The sequence below is a fragment of the Colius striatus genome, chromosome 14 (assembly GCF_028858725.1).
Source record: "Colius striatus isolate bColStr4 chromosome 14, bColStr4.1.hap1, whole genome shotgun sequence".
NCBI lineage: Eukaryota > Metazoa > Chordata > Aves > Coliiformes > Coliidae > Colius > Colius striatus.
This window is the reverse complement of record NC_084772.1, coordinates 3,664,196-3,679,328: the sequence shown is the minus strand read 5'-3', so window position 1 is coordinate 3,679,328 and position 15,133 is coordinate 3,664,196. Positions and strand designations below refer to the sequence as shown.

Genomic DNA, 15,133 nt, shown 5'->3' with positions numbered 1-15,133 from the left:
CTCCATGGGCACGTTTCAGTGGTGGCTGAAGAAGCAGCAAAGTCTCCAGGCTTGGTAAATGGAAACTAGAGAAGCCATCAAAGTCCCCAGGCTTGGTAAAAATCAACCAGTCTGGCCAGTCTCACTGCAGCCCAGCACCAGAAAGCCTTGCTGGCCTTGCTGCCCAAGGCAGAGGGAAGCTGTGGGGTTGTCATGGGGGGGTCTCCGAGTCTGTGGGTGGTATAGAATCACTCATATTTGTTTAGTCTTAATGAGCTAAGGAGTGACCTTTAAAAATGCCAGCAAATAAGCTTTTAGGTTCACAGCAACATTGAAAAATCCTCTTTTCCAGTCATTTGGTCCCCACAGGAACAAGTACAGGAGATCCCAGTTTCAGGCATGGGTTTGAAGTGCCCAGTGAGGGAGGGGTGCTCGATGCTGGTGTTGGCAAGTCAGTGGTAGCAAGATCCCAGCTGTGATTTGCACGGGTAACACATCCCAAGGGTGTTTTCATTAATCTGGGGCAGGTGCATAAGGAAATGGAAAGCTGGAGGAGCCATGGCAGGGCTTTGAGCAGCCTGTGCCCCAGTGTGTGCACCCATTGTGTGTGGGAAGCTGCACTACAGGCAGATCAAAAGCTTGTAATATGAAAAGAGAGGTGGGCTTTGGGGCTTGGACCTCAACTGACTGACCAAAGAACCCAGCACTACAGTATTTCCCCAGTTACCAGTGGTTAAGCAAGTTGTCCTTTCCCCACTCTTCCCTTCTGTCAGGTGTTCATTATGGTGTGTCAAACAGTGCTGCTTCCCGAGGCTCTCCTGAGAGCTGGCCCCTGCAGAAATCTCAAGGCCATCCTTTCAACCAAGCTTTTGTCTTTGCTCCTTGCTGCAGATGCATCTACCTGTCCCTCTGCAGCAGCAGCCATGAAGGCCAGGCAGCTGGGGATGCAGCAAAGGGAGAGGTGCCTTTTTTCACCCTCCACTGCCTCTTTGATGGCCACCGTGCTCCTCTTTGCTTAATACCTGTGATGCCAAAGTCTTTCTAGCCTTGAACTAATGGCCCAGCTGGGTAGAAAAGAGCAGGCTTGGAGATGAAGCCCTCCAAGAGCTGCTGGCACAAAGCAGCTTCATTGAGCAGCAGTTATTGCATTATCTCCATAAATATTTTAAGCTCTCAAGCAAAGCAAGAAGGAAATAACTCTTCAGGGTGGGATTAATGAGACCAAAACCTCATTAAATCTCCATAGGGCAGACTGACAAATGTTTTAATAAGATGATGGGAAGGATTCCTTTGGAGCTGCTCTTCCTAATGATTTGTTTTCACAACACCAAAGGAGATATTTGCTAGAGGAGAGCCCAGAGATCGCTGAAAAGCCTCCGAGCCTGTGGGTTCTCAGACATGACTCCTGAGAGCACATGTCACAGCTGGGTGGGCAAATGGCCAGAGTTAGCCAGGTGATGTGATGAAAATAACCACCATGGTTTTCATGTGAAACCTGGTGGACTTCCTGGCCTGCCAAAAGCATCAAATCTTCATGGACACTCCAATATTCCCCTGCTCTGTGGCTTTGTACCCAGCACCCATCCACCCACCCACCAGATCTTGACATAGGGAGTTAAGGTGAGTTGAATGCATATGGGCACCACCTGTGTGGGGTTTTGTCATAGAATCATGGGATCATGTTGGTTGTTAAAAGCCCCTGAAGCTGCTGCAGTCCCAGCCCTCCCCTCACCCTGCCCAGATCACCCACTGACCCCTGGTATTCAGCATCTCAGCTGCATGGCTTTGGGATCCCTCCAGGGCTGGGCACTCCCCCAGCTCCCTGGGCAGCCTGGCACAGGGGCTCACACCCCTCTCAGGGAAACAGCTCTGCCTCAGCTCCAGCCTCAACCTCCCCTGGGGCAACCTGAGGCCATTTTCTCTCAGTCACTCATTACTTGGAAGAGGAGCCCAACCCCCAGCTCCCTGCAGCCTCCTGTCAGGGAGTGTCAGAGAGGGCTCCTGTCTCCCCTCAGCCTCCTCTTCTCCAGGCTCAACACCCCCATTCCCTCAGCCCCTCCCCAGCCCCTTGTGCTCCAGCCCCTTCCCCAGCTCAGTGCCCGGCTCTGGCCACGCTGCAGCCCCTCAGTGTCCCTGTGGCAGTGAGTGAGGGGCCCAGCACTGACACAGCCCTGGAGCTGCAGCCCCTCAGTGTCCCTGTGGCAGTGAGTGAGGGGCCCAGCACTGACACAGCCCTGGAGCTGCAGCCCCTCAGTGTCCCTGTGGCAGTGAGTGAGGGGCCCAGCACTGACACAGCCCTGGAGCTGCAGCCCCTCAGTGTCCCTGTGGCAGTGAGTGAGGGGCCCAGCACTGAGCACAGCTCTCCAGGTGAAAACCTGCCTCAATTTACTGAGGCACATTGCTGCTCATGATCAGTTTGTCATCAACCAGACCCCCCAGGACCCCCTCTGCAGAGCTGCTCTCCAGCAGGTCACCCCCAGTTCCTGTGTGTGCTGTGCTTTGAGCAGCAGTGCAGGGACATGGGGGTGTATGTGTAGCCCCCAGCTCTGGCCAGGCCTCATGCTTGCCAGGGCAAATCATGTCCCAGAAAAACCCCCCTCTTAATTAAAAGAAGAATCCATTCATCCCCTCACAGGAGTGTGCACAGCTCCGTGTTTAGCAGTGGCTGGAGACCCACAGGTCTGTATTTAATCGTGGAGGGACAGCAGTCAGAGCCCAGCCCCCAGCAGTCAGAGCAGAGCTGGGTGCAGGAGCTCCTCAGAACCCAGCTGTAATTACAGAGCCTGCTTGAGCCCTGATTAATATACTTACACCTTCATTAGGGGCAGGCTGCTGGTTTCAGGCAGAAGGGAGCAGCCTTGGGGGGAAAAGAACCCACAAAGGAAATTGTTTCAGATCCTAAATGCAATGTTATGTCTTTGCCAAGGAGATTTATTGATTTAATACACCCTCCATAGCCAGAGTGTGGGTAGAAGAAGATGTGTTAAATGCTACAGTAATTGCCTGGGTGAGGAGGCGGATTTGGCCCAGTGTGGGACTGTGTCCACAGCGTTGGCAGAGGAAGGTGAAGGGTGAGGGACGCTGGCAGTGAATTTAATGCTCTGTCTACACAGGCTGGGTCAGATGTGACATATGAGAGTGTGTGTGTGTACAGCACAGTGCTTGGAGATGGATGTATGGTGTATATTGCATGTTCTGAGAAGGTTGTGAGGGGTTTTCTAGGGAGAAGAGAGACCATGCAGCTACCCAGGGACCATGGAGTCATTTCCATTGGAAAAGACCTTGGAAAAGATCAGGTCCAAGCCCTCACCTCATACTGCAGAGCCTGAGTACAGAGGGTGCTTCTGCCCCCCCAGTGCTGATCCCAGCCAGGCTGCCCTTGGCCTCTTGCCCCCCTGGGCACGCTGCTGGCTCCTGTTCAGCCCCTGGCACCAACCCCCCCAGGCCCTTTCCCTGCAGCAGTTTCCAGCCCCTCTGCCCCAGCCTGGAGCTGCCTGGGCTTGGTGAAGCCCAAGGGCAGGACCCAGCCCTGGCCCATGTTCAGCCTCATCCCATTGCCCTCAGCCCATGGCTCCAGCCTGGCCAGGGCCCTCTAAGGAGGGATCTTCAGTTTCCTATTTGTGGCTGCACTCAATTTTTTGTGTGTTCCCAGTCCAAATGGGAAATCCCGGGGGGGCAGGACAGTGCCCGTATCCTGCAGCCTCTGAGCAGGCTGTGGGTCACTGGTAGTACTGGTGGAGCACACTGGGCTGTACTGGGAGCACTGGGGCTGCAGAGGGGAGTGTGGTCCTGCTTGGAGAAAGGCTGAAATGGTGGCAGGGTCCTGTCAGAGCTGCTGAGTGCGTGCCCCAGACCATCCAGCAGCTGATGCTCCCCTGCAAAGCAGGAGTGAGGAATCAGCTCTGCCACCAGCTTCCCCAGAAGTATTTTCCTTCAGCTCATCCTTCTTTTATGATTCAAAATAGGAGATAAAATCCCTCTGGGTCCTTGCAGAGCAGCTCCAGTTGCCATGGCAATAACCCTCATTAGTGGCTTTGCCATCAAACAAGAGTCATTTGCTTTGGGGAGCTGGGGTGAGTGTGTTGTTCTGCCGTGTGCTCAGGTGGTGCTGGGACCACTCTGGCCTCAGCCTGAGTTTGGTTGTTGCCAGTGGCATGTGAGGAGCCAGGAGCACACATCCTGGTGCCAGCCTCAGGCACAGAAGGGTTGAAGAGGAAAGAGGAACCTTTTTTTTCCCCTGCCAGTGGTTTGTAGCTGTGGTGCTGAGGGGCCAGTGACAGCCAGGCCTGGTGTGGGCAGGGGCTGGGCTGGGCTTGGGCTGGTGTCACACTGGTTGTGGTGGGCTTGTGCCAGTGTCAGTCTGGTTGTGCTGATGTTGGGCTGCTTGTGCCAATGTCAGTCTGTTTGTGCCAGTGTCAGTCCGATTGTGCCAGTGTCAGACCAGTTGTGCCAGTGCCAGTTTAGTTGTGCCAGTGTCAGTCCGATTGTGCCAGTGCCAGTCCAGCTGTGCGAGTGTTGGTCTGGTTGTGCCGGTGTCCTGCCTGTGCCAGTGGCTGGCAGGAGGTACAGCAGCAGGCTGCTGTGTGGGCAGGGTGCAGTGAGGCCATGCTGGGGAAGGGACTGAGGGTGCTTTGAGCAGTTAAGTTGTGCTGTTAAAACATTTCCTTGGTTTGTGTCTTGGGAGGGTTTGGATTTCCCCAGGAGCTCCTGTTGCTCAAACAGCTTCTCCTCCACCAAAGCCCCCTGGGAGCAGTGTCTCTCCTGCTGAAAGCATTGCTGCTCCTCAGGCTGTCTCCATCCTGCCTCTAGCCCCAAACAGCCAGATCTTTCTTTTCTCCCTCTTCACAAAAACCAATCCTAATGCAAAAATAGGCTGAAGCTCCCATCTCACCAGGCAGGACGGACACAGGGCCAGGTGGGGACTGCCAGAGCTTCCTGCTTGGGTTTGCAGCTCCCCAGAGAGAGCCACAGTCATCCCAGACCCCTTGTGCTGGGCTGGCCATGCCCTTGTGGCCTGAGGCCCTGAATGACATGCCAAAGCTCTCAGAGTGGAGATTTCCAAAGCCACAGGAGGAGCCACTTTTGACACCTGCATTGCAAGGTAACAGTGCAGTCATTTTAACATCACAGTGCAGTGAGCTACTGTGGGCATTGGGCAGTCACCTCCTCCCGTTGCTTTGTGTGTCTCTACATGAAGTAACGCTGATGTATGTGCTGCCCACCTTCCCCTCATGGCCTCTGTTCCTCTGTCTCAAGCCGTGGGTGGCCTGTGGGTGCTGGGGGGCTGTATGTTGTGTGACCCATAGGTGCTGGAGGGCTGTGTGCTCCCCGTGGGGCAGCACAAAATGTGCTCACAAACCCCTGTCCCCTTACAGCTAGGGGGGCAGAGGGGCCCAGCTTGTGCGTGGGATGCTGGATGGGTGCTGGTGCCCACTGGTGCTGGGTCTGACCTGTTCCCTCTCTGCCTGGGCAGGTGTATGAGAGTGGCAGCAACGTGGAGCAGTTTGTGACACGGTTCCTGCTGAAGGAGACGGCGAACCAGACACAGTCGCTGCTGAGCTCCGTGGAGAGCGCTGTGGAGGCCATCGACGAGCAAACCAACCCAGCCAGGTCTGCAGCACCTCCCACCCTCCTCTCCCCTTCCCCAGGGCAGAAGGAGGAAGATGCTTCCACAACAGGAAGGAGAGGGTCATCCCTGCCCAAAGGCAGCTCCATCTCGCTGTGCATGGAGGGCAGCTGCAAACCCCTCTTAGGGGCAGCCACTGAGGAACTCACACACAAAGCCCTTGAAGCTGCTGCAGTCCCAGCCCTCCCTTCACCCTGCCCAGCCCAGCACTGACCCACAGCCCTCAGCACCTCAGCACCATGGCTTTGGGATCCCTCCAGGGCTGGGCACTCCCCCAGCTCCCTGGGCAGCCTGGCACAGGGGCTCACACCCCTCTCAGGGAAACAGCTCTGCCTCAGCTCCAACCTCAACCTCCCTTGGGGTAACTTGAGGCTGTTCCCTCTTGTCCTGTAATTACTAGGGAGCAGAGCCCAACCCCCAGCTCCCTGCAGCCTCCTGTCAGGGAGTGTCAGAGAGGGCTCCTGTCTCCCCTCAGCCTCCTCTTCTCCAGGCTCAACACCCCCATTCCCTCAGCCCCTCCCCAGCCCCTTGTGCTCCAGCCCCTTCCCCAGCTCTGGCCATGCTGCAGCCCTTCAGTGTCCTTCTTGTAGTGAGGAGCCTTGTTTTTTACTGTAGGAAGGTCACAGGGAATTTGTGATGTTGCAGGATGAACCAGGCCAAAGGGGTTTTGTAGCCCCAGAGCAAGGTGGAGGAGCTGCTATGGTGGATGTGTCTCCAGGAGAACCCTGGCTGCAGCCTGACAGTGGGACATATGCCCATGGGGTTCAGGCATGGGCAGACCACTGATGCTGCTCTAATCCTGACCCACTCCCCACTCTGGGTGATGCTGAAGGGAGGGAAGGAGGGAAAGAGTCTGATCAAAAAGTCTGCTCTCGTGTTGGCTCCCTGGGGCTGGCTCACCCTGTGCTGTACATACCCCTGAGGGTCTGTGTGCTTTCTGGTTGCAGGCATTACCCCAGCAAGGCTGCCCATGGCCTGAGGGACACTTGGTACGACAGCCCTCTGCCCAGCTACTCCCCCAGCAGCTGGATGGTCCCCAGGGAGCAGGGGAAGAGCTTCCAGACTGGTAAGAGATGGCTGCTTCCCTGCTGTGCTGGCAGGGGGGGCTCAGGGGAGGGAACTGTAGCCCCAGTGGCAGCACAGATGTGATGTGCAAGTGCCCCAGAGGGTGCCAGGGCTCTGAGGTGCCTTTCACTCCATCGTTGCCTCCTGGACCCACGCAGGTTCCCCTGACACGAAGGTGGAGGGGCTGGAGGGGCAGATCAACAGGCTGGCTGAGCTGATCGGCAGGCTGGAGGACAAGGTAAGGGCCAGCGTTTGGGTGTGTGGGGCTGTCCCTGGGGTGGTCCCACAGCCCCACCACCTCCCTGCCCTGCTTGGTGGCCAAGAGATGGCCTGGCCCATCTCTGTGCTCTGGAGTTGAGTTGCTGGTGGTGGTGGGGGGTGTTACATTGGCTCTGGCATTTATTGAATGTGAAACGATTAACTGTGAGTTTAAAGAAGAAGAAAAGGAAGTCAGTCCCTTGCAGAGGCAGCCTTGCTCCATCTAGGGACTGAGGGAGAAAGTCTTGCAGTGTGGGAGGTGTTTCTGAAACCCTCCTGCTTTGCACTTCTGGGGCAGAGGGGAGAGGAGAAAGGTGCTGCTGACAGAGACGGGCCGAGAAGGTTGAGAGCACAAAAATGTCAGTTGTGGCTGCCAGAGGAAATAGCAGCATACCCAGGGCTGGGAGGGCTGGGAACTCTGCTCCTGCCACCCCAGGAGTGACAGTGGTCTGGGGCTGGTGGGAGGACGTGGTGCCAGAGAGCTCTTGCAGCGGGTCCTGACAGGAGGGCACGAAGGTGCAAACAGCTCAGAGCCACCCCCTGCAGAGAAGGGAGCACAGCCTGGGGACAGAGACCCACGAGCCTGGGAGGGACACATCCTCAGCCCACCTTCCCCCCTCACTGCTTTCCCCCCTTTCCCCAGACCCTGTGGTTCGACCTGCACCAGCGGCTGTCGGACAGCGAGAGCGCAGCCTGCGCGGTGAGTGCCAGGCCAGCGGCCACGGCTCCGGGCTGGCCCTGCGGCGTGGCATCGGGCCTGGGGAGGGCTGGCACCACGGCTCTGGGGACTCACGTGCCCTTGTGTTTCGTGGGGGGCTCTGGCAGTACCTGCTCCTGGTGCGGGACGAGATGACAGTGTCGCACAAGCACGTGGGCGAGTTCTGCAGCTCCCTGAAGCAGTACCTGAAGAGCGTGGCCGGCGAGAGGGACTGCTTCCAGTGGGTATTGCCCCGGCTCAGGGGGCTGGGGGGCTTGGGGGAGGGCAGAGGGCATCCAGCAGCCCTCACAGCAACAGGCACCCCACCACAGGGGCCTCTGCAGCAGAGGGCTGCCAGGATGCTGAGGGGCTGGAACATGTGTGTGAGGAGGAAAGGCTGCAGCCCTGGGGCTGCTCAGCCTGGGGAAGAGAAGCCTGAGCTCAGGGGCACCTCAGCAATGCTGAGAAATGCCTCAAGGGTGGGTGTCAGGAGGCTGGGGATGGGCTTTGCTCTGTGGTGCCCAGGGACAGCACAAGGGGGAATGGGCACAGGCTGGAACACAAACAGTTCCCCTTAAACACGAGAAACTCCTTTGGTGCTGAGGTGAGGGAGCCCTGGCCCAGGCTGCCCAGGGAGGGTGTGGAGGCTCCTTCTCAGGAGGTTCCCAACTCCAGCTGGACACGTTCCTGTGCCCCCTGAGCCAGGGGAAGCTGCTTGAGCAGGGCCTTGAGCTGGGTGAGTTCTGCAGGACCCTTCCCACCCCCTCCTTCCTGGGATTCTAAGTGAAGGGCTGAGGCAAATCAGCCAGGGTTTGGAGTGTAGTGGTGCTCAAATCCATTTGCCTGGCCTGGGAAGTCTGGGGAGGGGGGAGTTCCCCCATCTGGGCTGCTGGGGTTGGGAGTCAGCCCTTGGTGACCCACCCTACAGCCTGCCTGTACCCACAGAGGCCAAGGGGGAGGGATACCTCGTGGTTCAGGGCTCACCCCTCTCCCTGCTCCCACCAGTGTCACCGCGGTGAAGCTGCCTGACGGGGTCACCTTCATCGTCTATGAGTTCTGGGAAACTGAAGAGGACTGGAAAAGGTAGGAAAAGGCGCCCAAAAAGCTCATTTTTGGGTGGAGTGCTGAGGCATGGAGAGGTGCCAGAGCTGCTGAGCCCCAAGCTCTGACCCCTGGCTGATGGCAAAGGTGAGGAGCGGGCTGGCTGTCCTGAGGGCATTGCTGTAAGGGGTATGGGGGGCTGGGGAGGCCCCTGTGCACCTCTCACCTGGGGATGCCTTTGGACATGGTGGGTGAGAGATCTCACTATCCTGAACCGTGGCAGGGCGCTTTGGCCAAGGAGAGGGTGGGCAGGATGGCTGGCACCCAGCCCCTGCCAGAGCCAGAGGGGTTGAGGGGGGCTGAGAGGGTGATTTTGGGAAGGGACTCAGGCTGTCACTCACTCTCTTCACCTGGGCACAGGCACCTGCAGAGTCCCACCTGCAAGAGCTTCCAGCACGTCAAGGTGGACACGCTGAGCCAGCCCGAGGCCATCTCCAGCGTGGCCGTGCCAGGTAGAAGGGTGGCAACTGCCTGGGGTGGGGGACAGGGACCCCAGGCTGGGCTGGCCCCTGGGGTGGCATGTGGGATGCATGGTGTGGGATAGGGGGCTGGGGTGATGTGGGGCTGTGCAGGGGTGACTCAGGTGGATCCCTGGAACGCCCATGTGAGGAGGAAAGGCTGCAGCCCTGGGGCTGCTCAGCCTGGGGAAGAGAAGCCTGAGCTCAGGGGCACCTCAGCAATGCTGAGAAATGCCTCAAGGGTGGGTGTCAGGAGGATGGGGATGGGCTTTGCTCTGTAGTGCCCAGGGACAGCACAAGGGGGAATGGGCACAGGCTGGAACACAAACAGTTCCCCTTAAACACGAGAAACTCCTTTGGTGCTGAGGTGAGGGAGCCCTGGCCCAGGCTGCCCAGGGAGGGTATGGAGGCTCCTTCTCAGGAGGTTTCCAACCCCAGCTGGACACGTTGCTGTGCCCCCTGAGCCAGGGGAAGCTGCTTGAGCAGGGGCTGGGGCTGGATGAGCTCTGCAGGGCCCTTCCCACCCCCACCATTCTGTGTTTCCATGATCCCTGCAGCTGCCTGGTGCACCCTGAGCCGAGAGTGAGCGCTGGGGCCAGGAGCCCCCCCAGCACCCGTCCCTGCTGCGGGGTGCTCGTGACCCCCTGCGTGGCTGTGGGGGGAGGGGGAGGTGTCAGTGTGACCTGTCTGCACCCCTGTCTGTGTCCCCAGCACCCCATAAGGTCATCCCCCTCAGCTGCTCCATCCCCTGGGTCACCTCTCCCTGGAGTGGGGTGTGTGGGACAGAGGGAGGCTCGCCGGGTCTGCCAGGGAGGGTTTGGGGAGGCAGCTGATGGGGAGGGGGCAGGGTGCCGGGGTGGGAGGCTGGAGCCCCCCAGGGGGGAAGCTGAGGGTCCCTGCTAGTCCCCAGGGCCAGCCAGAGCAGGGGCTGCAGGGGTGAGGCTGTGCCTGGTGCAGTCTGTGTGGGATGGGGGCCCACGTCCCTGGAGGGCGTGGGAGTCAGGGTGGTGGGCTGGGGGGTTAGCCCTGCTCCCAGGGTACCTCTCAGTCCCATGGGGTGTGGGTGATCCCGAGGGGTTGCCTTTGGAAAAGGAAAGCTGTGCAGCCCCCCTGCCCTCCCTGGGGTCTATGTATGTGTGTGTGTGCAGTCCTCCCCCGCCATGCCCCTGGGGTGTGTGGCACAGGGCCCTCACCATACCCTGTCCCATCTTTATTAGCCGCTGTACAACGGGGACGCCCAATAAAACCGTGACGGGATCCGTCCGTGTCCGGGGTGGCTGTTCAGGGCCCGGGGGGGGCAGGAGGGGGTGGGCAGGGCTTGGGGGTGCAGGAGGGGGGTGGGCAGGGCTTGGGGGTGCAGGTCCCTCAGCGCAGCAGCCCCAGCACGGCCAGGGCAGCGCTCTGCCCGCAGACGAAGGCCCCGCCGAGCACCGACAGGACCCCCCAAGCCACGAGCACAGCCCTGCGGGGACACGAGTGGGGCGGGTGGGAACGGACACACTTGGGCACACACTGACCCCAAAACTCAGCAGCCCCATGCCCAGTGCCCTGACATGGGCTGAACACCCTACAGCTGCCCACCTTGGCACACCATGCCCCCCAGACCCCCAGACCAAACCGGGTACCCCAGTGCCTCCAAACCCCACAACTGCCTTTCCCTGGTAGGTCTGGTAAGTGCCTGGGCACCTCTCCAGTGCCTGGTACCTGGGCAACCCTCCTGATACCCAGCACAGTCCCACTGCCCGAGCACACCCTGGCACATCCCCAATGTCTGCACAGCTCCCCAGTCCCTGGGCTCATCCCTGCTGCTCAGGCACATCCCTGACACCCAGGCACATCCCTCACACCCAGGCTCATCCCTGACACCCAGGCTCATCCCTGACACCCAGGCACATCCCTCACACCCAGGCTCATCCCTGACACCCAGGCACATCCCTCACACCCAGGCTCATCCCTGCTGCCTGCCTGACAGAGGCACAGCCCCGATACCCAGGCACCTCCCCCATAGGCACATCCCCGCTGTTGGAACACATCCCTCCATGCCCACCCTTCAGCCCCTCCACAGACCCCACGTCCCACAGCCAGTGCTCCCACTCTCAGTGCCCACAGGTGCCCTAAATCTCCCTCCCGTGGGGCTCCCAGGGTGGCCACGGGGCGCTGCCCCTGCCCGTCGCTGCGCAGACACTCACCTTTTGTGAGGCCCCAGGCTGCGGGTGCCGGTCATGCACACCAGGCACAGCCCTGTCACCAACGCAGAGGCTCAGCCCCGCTGCCCCTCACCGGGGCCAGGAGGGGCTGCCCTGCCCCAGCACGGCCATGCCCTTGGCACCGCTGACCCCCTGCCTCTCCCCCTCGCTCCCTTGCCTGGGAAGATGAAGATGAAGAAGGCGCTGATGCCGCCGATGAGCTCGATGACCTTGCCGATGTCGGGGACGAGGAGGGCGATGGCGAGCGTGGCGGCCATCCAGGCCACCGTCAGTGCCACGCGGTTCCGCCGCTCCCGCGCCGCGGCCACCTCCCCGGGCCCGGCCTTGGGGGTCACCCACACGTCCCGCACCACCGACCTGGCGAGGGGAGCACGGGGGGGGTGGTTGGGAGGCACCCACAGCGACTCCAGGGGGCACCCCGGGCTCCCCGCCGCCCCCTCACCGGCCCAGCAGCACCACGATGGGGTAGATGGTGACGATGGAGACGCCGAAGAGCAGGCGGGCGACGATGACCAGCGGGTCGCTCCCCGGGTACGACATCAGCACGTCCGGGGCCACGGCCTCGCCGAACGTCAGGTAACCGTAGAGCCCTGCCAGGGGAGCGGGGAGGGCAGCGCCAGCACGGCCTCGGGAGCCCCGGGGAGGACCCAGGAGCCCTGAGGAGGATGGAAAAGCCCCGGGGAGGATGGAGGAACCCTGAGGAGGACGAAGTCGCCCTGGCGAGGACATGGGAGCCCAAAGGAGGATGGAGGAGGCCTGAGGAGGAGGGGAGGACCCCAGGGAGGATGGGGGAGCCCTGGGAAGGTCAGAGTTGCCCCAGGGAGGAGGGAGGAGCCCTGAGGAGGATGGAGAAGCCCTGAGGAAGAGGGGGGAACCCCAGGGAGGAGCAGGGAGCCCCAAGGAGGGTGGAGGAGACTTGAGAAGGACAAAGGAGCCCTGGGGAGGATGAAGGAGCCCCAAGGATGGAGGAGCCTCAAGGATGGAGGAGCCCCAGGGAAATGGAGGAGCTCTGGGGAGGGTGAAGGAGCTCTGGGGGAGGATGGAGGTGCCCTGAGGAAAAGGATGGAGGAACTCTGGGGAGGATGAAGGAGCCCCAGTGAGGAAGGGGGAGCCTCAAGGAGGATGGAGGACAGAGGAGACTGAACAAGTGCTAAGGAGGGCAGAGGAGCCCCAAGGACAGGGGAACCCCTGGGGTGAAGAGCTGTGGTGCTGGGGTTACCGGTGAGGGAGTAGATGAGTAGGCAGATGAGCATGGAGAGCACGGAGACAGCGAGCCAGTGGGAGAAGCTCTGGTTGCGCATGCTGCTGTAGATGGTGACACAGGCCTCGTGGCACTGCAAGGCACAGGGGGGACAGTGCTAGGACCCCGTGCAGGAACAGCCTCCACCACCACCGCCTTCCCTCCCACCCGTGGCTGCCCTGTCCTGCTCTCTCCCATCCCCAGAGGCTTGTGTCTTGCCTCCCAGACACCTCTGGTGACAGCCAGGGGTCCCCTTCCCTGCAGTCCCCGACCTCCCCCATGAGAGGTGGTGTCCCTGTGCTCTGGGATGCTGTGGGAGGCTGCCAGCACCACCCCAGCAGCTGGGAACAGTGGGGCCTGAGTGACCCACCTGGAAGCCAAAGCAGATAGTGGGGATGACGCTGAAGATGGAGGCCCAGGAGGAGGCCCTGTGGCATGGTGGGGAGCGAAAAGAGAGCAAAGGACATGAAGCCCTGGGAGACAGTGGGGACCTTGGTGACATAAGCTGTGAAGCCTGGATGCCACCACAGGAAGCTCCCACACGCTGATTTAGGGAGAAGGGGGGATTTCTGGGGTGAAAGCTGGGGCTGGGGGCTGCCACCCACCCACTGCCCTGCCAGTTCTGGCCCCAGCTCGCACCCCCACCGTCTGCACTGCCTCCAGCCACTGCTAATGACAGGGAGGACAGGGTGGGGGGAACACTGGGCTGACCCCCACCTACCTGGCAGGCTGGGGGGGCTCGGGCAAGCCCAGCCTCTCTCCCTGCAAGTGGTATTTCAGGATGATGACCAGCGTGAGGTAGCAGGCGGCCAGCGTGCCCAAGATGCTGCCGGACATGAGAGAGCGTCAGCGCACAGGCTCCCCGCAGCTGAAGGCAGGGAGGGGGGATCCCGTGGCCCCACAGGGACCCAGGGGGAGCCCGGGGTGCCCAGGGGTGGGCCACAGCCACACCTGGAGTACTTCTGGAAGCCGATCTCCCTGGGGACGGAGAGGGGGAAGATGACGAGGCCGCAGAGTGCCGGGAGGGTGAAGCGCTGCTCTGCGTACCAGGGCCGCGGGGGGGCCAGGCTCAGCGTCCCGTTGGCATACAGGGAGTCACACACTGTGTGGGGGGAACAGGAGCGTGGCAGGCCCCACCGGCCCCGCAGAAACACCAGGGCTAACGCAGCCCAGCCGGCGCTGCCCGCAGCCGCGGCCCCCAGCGAGCCGCAGGTGTGTGGGGAGAGGCGGGGAAAACAACTCACGTTTCTCCAGCTGGTCCCCCACCACCCTGAGCAGGGCCACGGAGATCATGAAGAGGTTGAGGAGGAAGCAGACCTCGCAGAGCTTGCCCAGCGCCGGCCCACACAGCGCCCGGACGACGCCCTGGTAGGTGGGCTGGGCGCTGAGGGCCGCGGCGTAGCCCAGCACGGCCAGCCCGCTCACCAGGAACACCAGCGAGCCCTGCGGGGGCACGACGCGGCCGGGAGCAGCGCGGCACCTCGGGCGTCCCCGCGGGCCGGGCTCGGGCTGCCAGCCGAGGCGCCTCGTGGCTCCGCTGAGGTGAGCAAACCGCGGAGAAACCGCCCGACCTGATGCTTTGGGCTTAGACTGGGGGCTTTGGGGCGTGTAGGGAACCAGACAGCAACTTTTCTGTCAGGTTGAGCTAAAAAGCCGGCTAAGAGCATGGCTTCAGAAGCTAAGAGCAGCTCTAGGTGCCAGTGGCCTTTGCCTCTCTGCCCTCGTTGTCGTCTCTCGGCCCAGGACAGGGTTGCTGTGCAGGGTCCCGGCAGCCCCCCCAGACCCCATGGCAGAGCAAACACCCCCAACCCCTTTCACCTCTGCCGGTACAGCATGTTTCTCGGCTCCCTTCGGGACACCCCTGCCCGCAGCCCCCCCGCATCGTGCCCCCTCCCCATCCCCGCTTCCCCGTCCTTACCAGCTCCACCAGGAGGGCAGGGGCAGCCCCGCCGGCCCTGCCGAAGGCCCAGGGGAAGCTCAGCAGCCCCGCACCCAGCGCCGACTTCAGCATGATGAAGACGGCCCCGGCGGAGGAGAGCCCGGCGCTGCCTCCCCCCGCCGGCAGCAGCGCCCGGGCCTCGCCGGCCGCCCGCTCCATGCCGGGGCTCTGCGGCGGGACGGCCGCCCCCTCCCCTCCCTCCCCACAGCCCCCTCCCCTCCCTCCCCACAGCCCCTTCCCCTCCCCGCAGCCCCCGCACGCTGCCACCCCCGCGGGGCGGGACACCGAGGGGGCTCCCTGGGCCCTCCCGCCCCGGCTGGGGAGGAGCGGGGGGCACCGGAGGATGGGCTGGGAGCTGGTCGTGGGACACAAACACACACGTTCCGCCCACCGAGGGAAGCGCCGTCCTGCCCCAGGCCCCTGGGCGGCGGGCGGCTGCGGGTCCCGCCCCAGCATGGGCAGCCGGGGAGCTCCCCGTTCCCCCGCCCTGGGGGGTTTTGGGGAGGGGAGGCAGCTGCAGCAAGAGCCCGTCACAGTGAGGCTGGTGGGTGCTTCACCGCTCC

General features: G+C 61.7%; 2 protein-coding genes across 2 annotated transcripts in view; one reads left to right on the top strand and one right to left on the bottom strand.

Moving 5' to 3' along the window:
• The window catches only part of NECAB2 (N-terminal EF-hand calcium binding protein 2), a 78,094-nt gene extending 68,324 nt beyond the window's left edge, over positions 1-9,770 (top strand). The window contains exons 6-13 of the mRNA XM_062007668.1: positions 5,453-5,589; positions 6,553-6,671; positions 6,829-6,908; positions 7,572-7,628; positions 7,754-7,866; positions 8,631-8,708; positions 9,087-9,178; positions 9,742-9,770. Coding sequence (XP_061863652.1) covers positions 5,453-5,589; positions 6,553-6,671; positions 6,829-6,908; positions 7,572-7,628; positions 7,754-7,866; positions 8,631-8,708; positions 9,087-9,178; positions 9,742-9,770 — 705 coding nt within the window. The remainder of the gene's footprint in view (positions 1-5,452; positions 5,590-6,552; positions 6,672-6,828; positions 6,909-7,571; positions 7,629-7,753; positions 7,867-8,630; positions 8,709-9,086; positions 9,179-9,741) is intronic.
• Positions 9,771-10,549: 779 nt separating this feature from the next.
• On the bottom strand, positions 10,550-14,672 carry SLC38A8 (solute carrier family 38 member 8). Its single transcript, XM_062007664.1, has 10 exons — positions 14,550-14,672; positions 13,876-14,074; positions 13,583-13,733; positions 13,353-13,457; positions 13,002-13,059; positions 12,611-12,725; positions 11,834-11,981; positions 11,549-11,748; positions 11,374-11,425; positions 10,550-10,646 (listed from the first exon to the last, which is right to left on the bottom strand). The coding sequence occupies exons 1-10, from the start codon at positions 14,640-14,642 to the stop codon at positions 10,550-10,552; spliced, it is 1,218 nt and encodes a 405-aa protein (XP_061863648.1). The 5' UTR covers positions 14,643-14,672.
• Between the last annotated feature and the right edge of the window lie 461 nt (positions 14,673-15,133).

Bases quoted from the DNA above. Each gene is read 5' to 3' on its own strand.
- SLC38A8 (XM_062007664.1), bottom strand. From the start codon at position 14,642: ATGCTGAAGTCGGCGCTGGGTGCGGGGCTGCTGAGCTTCCCCTGGGCC. The intron at 11,749-11,833 runs GTGAGGGGGCGG...TCCCCTCGCCAG, and splicing joins ATCGTGGTGCTGCTGGGCCG to GTCGGTGGTGCGGGACGTGT. The intron at 11,426-11,548 runs GCAAGGGAGCGA...CGTTGGTGACAG, and splicing joins CTTCATCTTCATCTTCCCAG to GGCTGTGCCTGGTGTGCATG.